General features: G+C 38.5%; 1 protein-coding gene across 5 annotated transcripts in view; it reads left to right on the top strand.

Annotated features, from left to right (window-relative positions):
- The first annotated feature begins 649 nt into the window (after positions 1 to 649).
- Positions 650 to 14,562, top strand: part of evi5b (ecotropic viral integration site 5b) — a 45,201-nt gene continuing 31,288 nt past the window's right edge. For 3 of the 5 annotated variants that reach the window (XM_012919546.3, XM_076879830.1, XM_004552966.4), the window contains exons 1-2: positions 1,564 to 1,842; positions 9,338 to 9,570. In XM_012919546.3, the coding sequence (XP_012775000.2) occupies positions 9,419 to 9,570 (152 nt within the window). In that variant the 5' untranslated portion in view covers positions 1,564 to 1,842; positions 9,338 to 9,418. Of the gene's footprint in view, positions 671 to 1,563; positions 1,843 to 8,114; positions 8,186 to 9,337; positions 9,571 to 14,562 lie in introns of those variants that run through there. The other 2 variants (XM_076879829.1, XM_024798563.2) reach the window with 2 other exon arrangements.

Raw genomic sequence — 14,562 nt, 5'->3', positions numbered from 1 at the left:
GCCAATATTAGCACAAAACATTATAAAGATCTATTTATAAAAAGCCAGCCAACTTTCTCATCTATTTTAAGGTCTCTGTGACTCAACTGTTTCGTCATAATCTACCCTAATAGTGTGCATTACAATTTGGGTGCGTAGCCATAAGTATGTAAATATTTATGGTTGATGGGCTGAGATGTCATTGTTGACGGTGTCTCAGAGTTAGAAGCCTACATTCACTGTGGTGTTGCCAAGTGTCATCTACAGTTCGAGCTGCTTTTCAGCCACTGTCATCGAGGAAGGAGTGTCCAGCTTGTCAACAATAGAAATGCGTCACTGCTCTCATGTGAAACCTGAAAAGTAGGTTTCATGAGTGCATGGTATGTAATTCTAGTCAGTCGAGTCATATTTTTACCAGAGCAAGTGATTGCTGCATTATGAGCTACATATAGCTACTGAAGGCACTTTGATTGAGGTGTCATATTATAGATATTTTTCAAATTAATATTTCCTCATACGTTAAAGTCGTTTTTAAAGGTTTACACCAGAGTTTTTTCTGGACTTGTTTTTGGTCTTTTTCTGATTTTTCAATGAAGATAAGATTATTTAACTGAAATTTATAACAACCAAAGTGTTTGTACCTCCAGGTTTCATCTAACACAGGTAGTTTTCTCTCAGCAATGAATTTCAGGTAAGAAAATTAGGTAAGCATTACAACATATGTGTGGAGCTCTTTTCTTTGACTTGAAGATTTTACATTGTATAGACATGCTGGTTCCAAATTAGAAGCTGTTGAAAAACAGACATGACATGAGGTGATGTCTGTCGTATCGTTGGCAAAAAGACACATGAGCCTAATTTGAATGTGTGTGAATGGTTTGCTTTTTTATATCCTGTTCCCTGAATGCCTTGTGCATTCTGTAGCGTGTTATGACACTTTGGAGCTAAATTTAAATAAGGAAAAAAGGCATAATTATACTTAGACAAACCTAATACAGCCTTATAATTTTGATTCCTTTCAAAGATCTTTCATGTGTATCTGCTTCTGTCTTTGATAACAGGATTCTTTACGTATTTTGTTTCTTAAAATGTCTTATCCATATTTTTTATAAACAGGTTACAACTTCTCACTCACTCTCACTCTTAGTTTATAAATATTGTTAATGAAACTTAATTAATTCACTAACCAGCTTTTGAACAAGATATTTAACATAATGTGAAAAACCTGTCCTGGCAAGCAGGTTTAAGGTGTCACTTTAGTTGTGTTTGTACAGTTTGTGTTGCCGCGGAGAGTGATCATAAAGAGCAAAAGTATTGACGTCCTCGGGTACAGCCAGAAGCACAGCTAAATCATCTGTCATCATCAATCTAGCTGATGATCTTAAAGCTATTCACAAGGAACATAGGGAAGAAAAACGTGACTTAATTCCAATATTTTCTATAACAAATGCATGATTTTCCCTTTTAAAATTATACTTCTTTTTTTTTTTTTAACAACGAATGAAAGAAATGACGTATTGGAGGTGCAGTTGCGCAGTTTGAACGCTTGGTGTCAGTATTGTTCCAAATCAGGCATGCTCTGTGGGATGTAAACACTCGGGTAGGCCGCCGTCTGTCCCAGCTCCGCAGACATTTGTGTACACGTATTACGGCTGCATGGGTTGGACCCAAGAGTCAATGGGAACGAGCTAACTTAACGCTGGCTAGCTTTCAAGTGGAAACCGATCTAGGCTATCTTGGGTAACATATGTACTTGGGTGAACCGTGTGAAAACCTGTCGTTTTCTCATAGTATCAGGACTAGCACACTTTCGTGCATGGGAAGCAGGCGACGTCTGCTGCGTGTGGCTAAAGACGGTTCAAGGTAAATGATGTTCTTGCTATTTTCGGGCTATGTCTAAATACTGGAACGATCAGTAACTCGTAAAATCTTAGTTCTCACCCGTGACTGTTAACGTGAACAATGCGACATTACTTTAAAGTAAAGCAGATTAGCTTTACTTAACTCAAAAACTGCGGTTTAGTATCAGCGTGTATCACGGCTTGTTGGCGCTGTTGCTTGTGTTAAATGTTTGCTGTTGATCTCCAAACTACTTTATAAAGGACTCTGGCTATCGCCTGGAACAAAAAACCCAAACCTAAAAAACACTTCATCCTTTGATAAGCAGTGTATTTATTCTTGCAGGGTAGTGTCTGTTAAAGTCACATTTATTCAACATGTAACCTCCTGTAGTGTTGTCCGAGGCGTCGACTTTAGAGCCTTCTGGAAGACATACAGTGTGCATACTGTTGCATTTGATGCTAGATCTCCATTTCGTCATTTCACAACATCAGCAAGCCATAAAAGGAATCGGGAGCTCGGCGTCTAATGCATCTGTACTCAGCTTACTGCCCGTCCCCTAAAGTGTTTTTGATAGGTAAACAATATTATGTGTGTGTCAGTAGACTAAGCAAAGGATTTAAACTGCTCAGCAGTAGTGTTGGCTGTGTTGCAGCTAAGCATATGCGTCAGTCCAGCTGCAAAGAAGTGACTTGCAAGTTGCAACAGCTCTCAAAGTAGAGATCAAGTGGACTTTTAACCCACCAGAAGTTATTATAACAGGAAGAAACGTCACCAGACTCAATTAAAGTGAATTTCATTCGTACTTTAAATTCCTAAAGCAATTTAAACTGATCTAAATGTATAATATTGCCAGATTAATAACCTAATACAGTGCATTATATTGAGGGATGCGCAGACTGTGTTTTTTAGTTTAATATAGAGTGTGCCAATTCACAAAAGTCATCTTAGGCTTTTACTCTAATATTGCATGGTCTTCCCGTCACCAAAGACCATGCAATATTAGAGTAAAAACCGTACCGATCACAGATGTCCTATGAGCTTGAAAATGGCGGGGAGGAAGAACTCTGTTAACAGGAAGAATTTACCAGCAGATCCAGACTTAGTGAGGAAGGGCTATCTACCTTAACTGTTCAGAGAAGGAGAAAAGAGATGACAAACAAACTATGTGAGAGAGAAGAGAAAAGTTGCTAATATCGCTATGATCATTTGGCCAGGTGGAAATTGATGTGACACAAAGGATAAATATCAGCTATCAATGTCATTTTATTTGCCAATATGCCAGTATAATAATCGTTTCCTCTACCTGTACTTAGCTCATCATTTCACTGAAATAATCAGTTTCAATACACAAATAATAAATAATAATAAATAATCAGTTTCAATACACATTTACCTCAGATTAGCATTTATTTTTTTGTTGTAGCTTGAGCTAGGGCTGTGCGATATGACCAAAATCTCATATCCCGATATAAAACATCTATCTTCCGATAACGATATAAATCACAAAAAAATTAATATTTTAATATTTTCTGTAAATTCTGTGAATCTCGGGTAGGTGAAGTGTTTCCAGCTGGGCGTCTTGTACCCGGAGTCGAGTGTTTTAACCGATGCATGAAACTACACATTTTTAGACAGGTTGTAACTGCCACCGTTTTCTTTGTGAGTATTTATTACACGGTGTGCTGCGGGGAAAAGCCTGTTCTAATGTTTGAATCTAAGGTTTATTTTTTAGCACCTGACGACTCTTTTTTTGCTTCCCACCCGTCAATACTGTGCATACTTTTTCACGTGATTCCGTTTATTTTGAAAATTCTCAACAGGATCTTGAGCTTTATTGTGAAAGGTTTATGTGGAAAATAAACAAGCGGACATGCGATGGTTTTACCGTCGTTGTTGCTAAAGACAACCCATAAAGCAGGTGCTTGTCTGTCCTTAGTGTGGTTATATTAAATATAAGAGAAAGAGAGAACTTTAAGAAATTAATATAGCCACTACAGTGACCATCAAAACGATGAAAAAAATATGCAAACAGTTTATTTTGCAACACCACGAAACAAACGATAGCGTAAAATGAAACGATAGACGTTTTTATATCGTCATCCGATATATATTTTATATCGAACAGCCCTAGTTTGAGCCACAGTGCATCGGTGAACAACTTTGGCTCATGTGGTGTCAATTGCCAAATTCCCAACAAACACATAACAACTTCTCACTCTTTTTGTATGTCAGCAAGTCAAATCTGTGAACCCAGGGGACATGAAGCTTCAAGAACTTTCCTGTGACCCCCATATTTAAGAGTCCTTGGAGAACATGGATCAAGGAGTTACAATAAATCGTGTGTGACTAAGCGAAGCAGAGGATGATCGTGTTATGTACTCGCCACCTACACTCTATGTATGTGCCTGTGGCTGAACAAGAAAAAAGTACATTTGAATCCATTTTTGGTCATTTTACACAGATTACAGTGGTTTTCTCCCTCAGAGAACTTATCGCCAACAACTAGTACTGAAAACAAAAAGTAACATTTAACTTGTCGTGAGACGAAAAGCCAAGCTGTAATTATTACTGTAAACAATGTGTCAGGTGTGTTTATATTAGCGTGTGGCCCGTGAGAAATCTTATAACTGCAGTACCTAACTGAATGCATCCAGTTAAGCCTATGATTTCCACCCTGTGGCGCATCAAAGCAAAGATAATACCTACAAATACAATCACCAGTAATGCATTACATTATTTGTGTAGCTCAGAAAGAGAATCCTAAAAGCCACAAATCAGTAATGCTGTCACTTCAGTGTAGTTTCAGTGTTTTGATCCCCCCCGGCCACCATTTTCCCCCTTGTGAGTTTTTCTCTTCTTCCCCACAATTTCACTAACTGGTGTTTATGTTATCCTCATTTATTTAATAAGTATGATCAGGCAGATTGGACTTATATTTATATTATATTTAGTGTATATTTATATAAAAAAGCAAGACAAAAAAGCCTTATAGTTAATGTTTTAGATTGGCTGTAGCTGTTTCTCCCAGTGAATAAACCATCCATTGCTGGAATTTAAGTACTGGTATTATATAAAATGAGCTGCTGCCAGCACATATGATTTCCCACACTACTGTAATGCTAGATTTTTGTGGGCCAAATGTAGCTCTCATTATGTGGGTGCACGTTGAAGAATAGCCTTCAGCAAGACCATTGAAATGCTGATGGTACACTGGGAAAATCTGCACTTGTGTGTGTGAAGTCAAAGGCCTTCCCACCTCAGAGTGTGTGTCTGTGTGTGTTATTATAAGTCAGGCCTGTGTTTTAACACCCTCACAAAGCACATGGACTTTTTTTCTCCTCTGAGATTTGGGTCTCTCATGCTCAGCCAGACAAATTTGATGTAATTCCCCTCCTAGAAATGGGAACACGAAAGCCGAGTGACTGTAAATATCTTCTTGACTGAAACTTCAAGCTTTACATTGAGCTAAGAGAGTTGTCTGTTAGGTGTTGTTCATTTTGAGTAAAGACAGTAAATGCTTCTGCCTTTGTGGTCTTTCTCAGTTCCCCATGAAGTTATTCCCTAACGCCTTCTTCTGGCCTTTCTGTGGGTTTCATTAGCTATGCACACTGCATCTCAGGGCCCCTTTGAGTTCTTTGGCAAACAAAAGAAGCAACAATCTCTGTATCCAGGATTTATAGAGAGGCCTTGCTGCAGTTGGCGTGCCTTGTTGGAAGGAATGTCTCCTAAGGCCACCTGGACATTGGCATCTGTCTAAGCATGTCCTGTCGTGAGATGATTACATTTTAGTTGCTACTCTCAGAATGCTTGTATATCCTGACAGAAACATCTAATATAAAATACACTAGGATTTGTTTTTGAGCTTTACTTTTTTCAATGATTCTCATTATTAATGAGATTCACAATTTAGCTGGGTTATAGGAATCCTCCAGTGCATGTCAGGAAATAACATGGGTTTTACCCAATGGCTGACGATTGTGTGACATCAGCCAGGTTTTACATCAGTTTTGAAAAGGCTAGATGTTCACTTTACACATTTAGTGTATTCTATTTCAGTGATGCACAAAGCTTTGAGTTAAAAGAGACCTCCATGCAAGATAAAACCTAGAGAGGTCCATTTCTCAGGATCAGTTAATGATTCCCTGACAGTTTAAGTTTTCACAAAGAATAAATTTGTTAAGATGTTCTTTTAATAATGTCTATCTTTATGGTAGTTTTTTTTTTTTAAATTTGATTCACGTGGCTGTAATTCAAATATTTATCATGATTTTCCGATCAAGGAGCAGTACTGCCAATGCTTTGTTTTGTAATTGAATGAATGAATTGATTGGACTCTAAGCTTCATTTCGCTGATTGTTTGTTTGATTGATTGCTGAAATGGGCTGAGTAAAATCTGACAGAGACCTTGCACTGCTCACATCAGTTAGTGCTGGTTTTAGTAACTCATTCTATGCAGGTCTCAACAGCTGTTGAAAGTTGTCCTGTGAGTGCTGGACTGACTGGAAAAAGCTTAGTGGTAGATGTAAAGGCCAGTGGTCTTGATGGTCATGCAAACCGTCATTTTTAGTAGGATTTCACAAATCAAATGGAAATGAATTCGTTGATGCACTCATGGTTTAGTTATAGTAAATGGTTAATATTTTACCTGCCTTGTTCTCTGCTCCTCTTTTTAAATAACCCTTCATGTGTTTGTGGGAGTGCGCTCATTGCACAGACCTTTGCTGCTTTTGTCTTGTTTTTCTGCAAGGTTAATGTTACCCTCTGTGTGTTCGGATGTCTTTTTGTTCTCCATCCATGTTGACTTAATGCAGAGACACTGTAGAGCTGCAGAATGAGGATTTGTTTGTTTAGCTCTGTCGTCATATCGCCAATGAAGGTCAGTAAATGTGTCCCCCACGGTGACAGGTCAGCAGCTGGGTGGTGTTATGAAAATAGTAAAGTTGGTGTATCAACTTCCCGTTTCTCTCTGTTCCAGAATAGACTTGGCACAGGCCCCTGTTTATATTAGATGCTATGTCTTTTATGACAAAGTAAAGCATCTTTGTTTTTCTAGATGTTTCATATTCAGTGGGATAAATCATTTTTTTTTTTTTTTAGTCATTCAGAGTAGAGATGCTAAACTATGCGTAAACAGCTGAGTGAACCAGCAAAGTCCAGTCGCCGTCTTTTCAAGCTCCTTAGGCTACCATGACCTGGATGACTGAGGACCTACACAGATGATACTAAAGGAGCAAGGGCTTGTGCAGTTTTAGGGAGCCAGCATGCATTGTTGCCCAAAGAGGGAAAATTAACAAACAAAATAATAAGATTTCAGACAGTGCCATAGGATGCGCTGCAGAGAGGGCATTGCATTTCTAAGCTGACACAGTTGTGTTAGAGCAGTTTGAGCCAATAGCCCGATAGTGTAACACGTACAGGCTGTTGTGTCCTTAATTTTGCATTGTATATGTGATGGATTGAGTTTTAATGTGTTTTCTCTGCATATTGTTCATGGTCTTTGTTTGTTTTTTGGGTGATTGAGTTTATAATAATGATTGATTAATGGTTTCAAAGTGAAAGTGTTACTGGTAGTCATTGCTGTAGTTAGTCTCTCAGATAGTGAGTTGTTTTTGTTTTTTGTAATCTTTGCATTGCAGTTTTGCTCCTGTTTGTGAGATGACTGCTCGATGTCATATACATTAAGTTTGTGGTGAAATGAGACTGAAAAAAAAAACCTGTTCTGTTTCCTTTTTAGATCTGTTACTTCAGATTTGCATTTCACGTCAGTGGTATCCAAAGCTCAATAACATCAAATCATTTCATAGTGAAGATACTATATTAAAGGACGGTTTCTTATATTGTCACGAAGTCTGGCTGTTTCTCTTGGCAGGAGGAAAAAAAGCTTAGCTAAGACACTTTCCGTGTGCACCATAGTTCATTCCTATCACCACACTTACCACAAATTGTCCCTCCTCCTATGATGTGATACTAGATACAGAGAAATTAGTCATCTTTTTCAGGGTAGTTTTTGAAATGATTGGTTTCCTGTCAGGTCTCAGTATCCAGACTTCCTGTCGGGGTGAAGGTGAAGTTAAAAAGTGTTTCTCAGGTGTGAGGTGAATTTCTTTCTGCTGAGCACAGTGATATGCTTCCTGCTCTAATCTTGTTTCACTTGAAGGAAGCCGGTCGTTTGGAGCACTTTGACCCCTTCTGAGTTTGATCATCATATGACTAAAGGACCGTGTGTCGTTGAGTCGATCAAAGGTTCTTAAGAGTGGAATACTTTTTGCGTTGGATTTGAAATATTTAAGCTGTCCTTTTTAATGAAGGCATGCTGGATTTCCTCATGGAAAGCAGCTGTAGCTTGGATTGTTTGGAGTAGCAGGTAGGAGTGGATTTAAGATGTCCTGCATTCATTTTATGCTGTTATTTGATGGTTGTTCTTCTTTTCTTATTTTTATCCAGTATAGTCTCTCTTTATGATAATAGATTATCAGTTTCCAAGTGTTGCTTTGAGCCATTCTTCATGCTGCAGTCAGTAGTGTCCAGTGAAACAGAGACAGTATTGTCACCGATTATAGTGGTGTGGCATGTAGTGCACAAAAATCCCGTCCTCGGTAAACCTGAAATGTCAGTTATGACCAAAAAGAATGGACGGTACTTGTGCATTAGTAATGTTTACAGATAAAGAAAGCAGTATCTTTATTTTAAAGGGATTTATTGTTCTTATTTCCTACACCATATATATTTTTATTCTCCAACTGGTTTCTTGATTTATACTTCAAAATAATCATTAATCTTTTCATGCGCTGACTTGAAGCTGCTCCTCAGTTTTAGCTCCTGTCCTTTGAAGGTTACCTCCACTTTAAATGGATAAATGGTGTTTGGCTATCCCCCACAAACTGGAGCTTCTGTGTTCACAGCTAAACTGTCTGTAACTGAACATTTGTCTCGTACAGATTACTTGCACGTGTACTGACCTCATTATCTAAAACTTGGACCTTTTTTAATATAAGCATCAACCATTGTAACGCACATATTGCAAATATGCAAGTAAAAGCATAATGTTTCTCCTATAAAGTAAATAAAATCCACAGAACATCATTTTAAGAACCTCCAGAATTGTGACAGAATTATTTTAATCCCGTCCTTGGTCAACGCGCCTTTACTGGAATACGAGCAAGTCATTTAAAGTATTGATTGTGGTATCAGAAAGAGACAGATTTGTTTGCCAATGCTGACTTTGTAAACTAAGCAGGTGTATCGATCCAGCTGACACTGACTCCTGGCGCTGCTTCCAACAAAGCTGATAATGTAGCACTAAAGGCTGCTGGGATGTATTGATATTCTATCAGGAGGAAGATGTTTTGATAAATATTTAATTCTTTGTAAATGTAGGCTTCATGTAAGTGACTGGAAGTGATGTTAAGTGGTGTAGTTCAGACTAGGATGTGGTTAGTGAAAGTGTTTAATACTGTATTTTGATGAAACTGAGAGATTTCAGAAGGCTTGGGCTCATGCTTCTCATCTTCTGCAGGTGGCGACAGACAAGGTTGCTGGTAAGCTGAGTTCTACTCTCTCATGGGTGAAGAACTCGGTGTCCCACACGGTCAGTCAGATGGCTAGCCAGGTGGCCACGCCCACATCCTTGCAGACCACTGCTACCTCCTCCTCCACCTCTTTGTCCTCGCCTGGCCTCTCCCCATCCTCGCCGGCCCAGCTCAGTCCTGATGATGTGGAGCTACTTGCCAAGCTCGAGGAGCAGAACAGGTAAGCTTCTCGTGCGAACTGACTCATGTTTGATTTCAGGTTGCGTGGCACAGGATGGACTGTATTGAACCATTCTTTGAGACAGTTTGTGATGTAGTTATAGAGGGGTGGAGAATACAGTCTGACTGGTTTGGAGATAGTTGGAAGAACTGGTTTTTGGACATTGAGACCTTACAGAGACACAAAGTTAATTTCCTCTGGACAATGTAGACTATAACCTCTGTTTGCTAGTCATGAAGCACAATCCTTTGTCAAGATTCTATTCTATAACCATTCTATTTACCATTTACCAAGATTATGATGGCATGTGACATGTGAGCAATACTCACTGACCATTTAAGGTAAACTTTGCTAATAGTAGTATTAACTATGAAGTAAGATTTTAGAAAGTTGATAGTAGGGCTGGAGAGTATATTATAAGTATATTGATATGTATTAAAATTAGGCATAGGGTAAATAGATAAAATTACTTCATATAGGGCTGTTCAAGAACAAAAGTCACAAAGTGATTTAAAATTTAAAAGGGGTCTGATAATACACTTTACAGTATGCTGAATTTAATTTTATGGCGTTTTGAGAAAGGTTACCTTGTGTAAAGCTGTGCCAGCATTTATATTTTGCTTCTTTTACTCTTTGTAGTGCTTGCCCATACACTTTCTTTCTGTGCTCTGCAAGCAAACCTGGCAAGAACCTCATTGGAGCCTTCCCAAAGCTATTTTAGCCAGAGCCAAAAAGAAAATCACCGGCGTTGCAATGACTTTTTTTTTTTAAACTGGCAGGCTGTGAGGCTTACCACTTAAGCACGGGTATCATAGGTGAACATGGGCCTGTTTGTCTGTCATGGTTCATGTCCACTACTTCAGTATTATCATTTGGAGCTTTTTAATGACATTAATTTATAGCTGTACGGTTAAATGCCCATTCTAACCCAGAACGGGCCATGTGCAAGCCCAGTTTGCACCTGTGAACGATGGTTTGTTGATTTGTTGAAACAACACAAGCAAAAAGTACGGCAGAGTCAGCATACACTGTTTGGATTTAGTTGTGCGTGTCATCATGTATTTATGGTACAGCCGCATGGAGACAGTGAAACATTGACTGGAATCACATTTATTGAGTATTGTTATTTTATTTATCTTAAATAGATATACCAGAAAGTCTTACTAAGCTTCAGGGATTTTCCAGTAGCTCGTGACTGAGAAACTTGCGGCTTAATATGACCTATGAAATTATTTTTTTGTGTGTTCTGGTCACAGTTTATTTTAATAGTGTGATAAATCACACATGGCTTTCAGTACCATCTGATCATGTATTGAGCTAAGTAGAAAATACCAGTATTGTATGCCACTATTCAGTCTGAAAATACATGAATATGAGCTTTTTGGTCCACACTTCAGAGCTCTAGTTGATGGAATAGAACCTCAGTGTGACCCAGTCTAGCTCATGATGTTCTAAATGTAAGTGCTAATGGACTAAACTCAGACTGTGACAATTGCATTGAGGGAATATTCATCCTCCTGCCTAAAAATGGGAAGCAGGTTATGATGGATGATGTGAAAAGGAACTCATTATTCTATGCAGTTTGTTCTTGTCAGCAGCAGGCACACTGAAATGTGCAAATGTTGTAGGGCATCAGCTTCCTGTACACCCCAAACAAGTTGAACTTCCTCAGGAAGTACAGTTGTTTCTGGTCTGGTTTTGTTCTGCTGGTGTTTACAATAATATACTCACAATTGCAAGTGAAAAAATTCTTTATTCTTATTAGAGATGGCACGATACCACTTTTTTATGTCCGATACCGATATCATAAATTTGGATATCTGCCGATACCGATATGAATCCGATATAGTGTTTTTTAATCAACAAAACTGTTTTTTAAATATCTTGCTGCATTTTGTATAAGTTCATACTCAAGTTTAAAACAACAACTACACTAAAGCTATTCTGTTATACCTGTATGCAAAAAAAAAAAATTTCATAGTTCAGCAATACTGATCAATCTAATAAACTTAAACCTACACCATCCTCCCTATTCTGGTATTTTAAAGAGTACTTAGCATATATATTAAGCAACCTAACTAATAGAGTTCCAACTCCCAGCAACAATAAAAATAAATAAATAAAAAATAGGGAACCACCCCTCACGCTCCACCTCATGATGCTTAATCGACGTAATCAACCTTAATTTGATGCAGTGTGAAAAAAAAATGCACAGAAATCAATTATTTTTCAAGAAATATTAAATAGATTCAACATCTTTCTTCAACAAAATTGCAGACTGCACAGATGGTACCTTCCCAAAGGAAAAAGTACTATAGCTTACTAGGGTATATATATTAGACTTAATAGTTACTATATACAGTAATTGACTTCTATTCATTTTACATCAAATTAAAACTTTGGGTGTCAGATAATTATTTATTAAAAGCTAGACATTTTAAATGAGAATAAGAAAGAAAAGTATGTCTTTGTGCCCCCTTTTCCCTGTCCATGCCCTATCGGCCCCCCTGGCTAAACTTTGCTAGATCCGCCCCTGCACAGTTACCAGCGTCAGCTACGTAGAAAAAGATCCTGGAGTAGAAAGTAATATTAAATACATTCTAACAATGGCTGATCAAGCTTAAACGTGCTGCTGTTGTTCAGCCGCTGGTTTCCTCTTTCTGGTGCAAAGTGGGCCAAAAGCAAACTAGAGTCACGGACTCGCGACAGAAAAGCCGATCAGCTGATCGTTAAGCAGTTTCATGATTGAAGTAGCAGCAAGAAGAGGCAGTCGTTTGTTAAGCTTAACGCAGGAATGCTTTACAAACATTCAGAGATGGACTTACACACTTGCTTTACTTCTCTCGGGATAACTTTATCGGAGATGAAATGCCGGGTTGCTAGCGAAGCTCCAAATGCTATCCAGACCACCCACAGGTCCCGCATGCCACAGCCGCTCTATCACGTGATGCATACTGCTCCGACGTGCTAACGTTCTGAGGTGAGTTACGGGGTGTTGCAAGTTTTGTGAGGTGCTTTCGTGATATTTAATGGATCGGATTACATTTTTTATTTTTCTCCGATATCCGATCCAGTAATTTAGGTCAGTATCGGACCGATACGTAATATCGGATCGGTCCATCTCTAATTCTTATTGGTGCAAATACTATCTAAGATAAGTCACAACCTAATTTAATCATATAGTGGAGTGGTTGAATATTAATTATTTAAACCTTATTGAAAATCTCAAATCCACAAAACCTTTGTCTTATTATGTTGTATTTGGGCAGTTGTGCACACCTCTCTTATTACCGTCACTGAATCATTTTGCAGATCCTACAAATGTATCTTTTGCTACACATGCAGAAACACATTAGTGATGTTCAGATTGCAAACTAGCCACCTTTAGATGAAAGAGCGTAAAGTATTGATGGAATAAAAGTTAACACTCAGTAGTTAGTCAGGTTCTAGTCTGTTAACATTTAGGTGCTTTAATAATGCCTTCTTCTCCAATAAATGCAAGATGGTGTGTTGCTTTTGATATAATATATCTGATAGATATCTGAATATGAGTATAAAGATTCTTTAGGAATAGGCAAGCTTTCTATTTTCATTTTTACTCTTGGAATTTGGGGTAGTTGAAGGTGGGAGGTTAAAGGCACATGGGGAGGACAAACGAGGAATGCATTGAAACCTTCCCTTATCCATATAAGATAATTAGGTTATTGTTATTGTTCCTATTATTATTTATAGTCAGAACTGTAAACATTACCAGAAGTCTTTTCAGGATATCAGCTGGCTGCACCAGAAGCCGAAACACTGTTCCTCTGAAGCTACATTATCAGAAGATTGGGTCTGATACGTTTGTTAGGGCCTAAATATTCAACTTAAATGTTATCAAATATTTAACCATTCAGATCGTGCCCTGCCCCTCCCCCTGGGAAAGGCTCCAGTCTACTTTGAATAGTATCGTACTGCTTTGCAAAGAACAGCTTGCTCTCATGGTGCAGGCACCATGTGTTCTAAAGAGAGTGAAGTGAAGAAAGTAAGAGACCGTCTGTTGCTTCTTTCTCTCTACATCATCATTTTATATGGAAATGTGCAAGCCTCACAGTGCAAGCTTTAATTCGTGTACTTGATTTTGACTCAGCTCACTGGGTAAAGCTTCGATTGAACCCACCAAACAACTCACAAAAATTATATTCAGATCATCTCGAAGGTTTCTTAGTTTGTTGTTGACCGTTTTGTTGTTTCAGGGTGTGGAATATATTTCCGGGGTGAAGGTTCCCTGCATGTAGACTCCGAATGGAAATTTTCCCTCAGGTTGACTCGCATATTGTACCCATATTTGTGCACACTGTACTGCTAGGTAAACAGTAAACAGCTCACATGGCTGAAGCAATGTCCATTAAACATTAAAATGAAGACTATGGCCTCTTTGGGAGTGTTTTTTTCCTGTGCTGGTTCCTCATTTAGATTCGATCAGATAAACGGTTCTTGCAACAAGATCCAGAATTTGATAAGGACTCTCAAAGCCACAACAGAGCATGTCTGGCTGTGGATGGGTTTATTTAAATATTGGATCAGTGAGAGAAGACTATAGTGTGCAGTCCCCGAGGTTCTCATTGTTCACGTCACATAAAAGTACTGTTAGAGGATGACGCAACTATTCTCTAAAGCCAGCTTTGTGAATTCTTTCCCTGCTGTAGATCTCTCCCATGGATAGTACACTCTGTGTCAGCATAGAAACCAAGTGTGCCACTCAGACTGTGTCACAGCAAAGCTCTGTTGAACGCAGCGGTCGTTGACTCATCGGTAACGCCTACCACAGCTCCTGCCCCATAATGCCAAGTGGCATTTGATTAGGCAAGATCAAAAATAATCAGAGACATGTTCTTCATAATGTCCTTTATAAAGCTCAAACCACATCCATATCTATTGAATAACATTTTTTTATATCACAGAGCTCAAGTTCGTCTAACCTTTGACCCTTCCTTGACTTCACGACGCCCG

This window comes from Maylandia zebra, linkage group LG23 (assembly GCF_041146795.1).
Source record: "Maylandia zebra isolate NMK-2024a linkage group LG23, Mzebra_GT3a, whole genome shotgun sequence".
Lineage (NCBI taxonomy): Eukaryota > Metazoa > Chordata > Actinopteri > Cichliformes > Cichlidae > Maylandia > Maylandia zebra.
The sequence above is the reverse complement of the archived record's forward strand: the minus strand, read 5'-3'. Positions and strand labels throughout refer to the sequence as shown.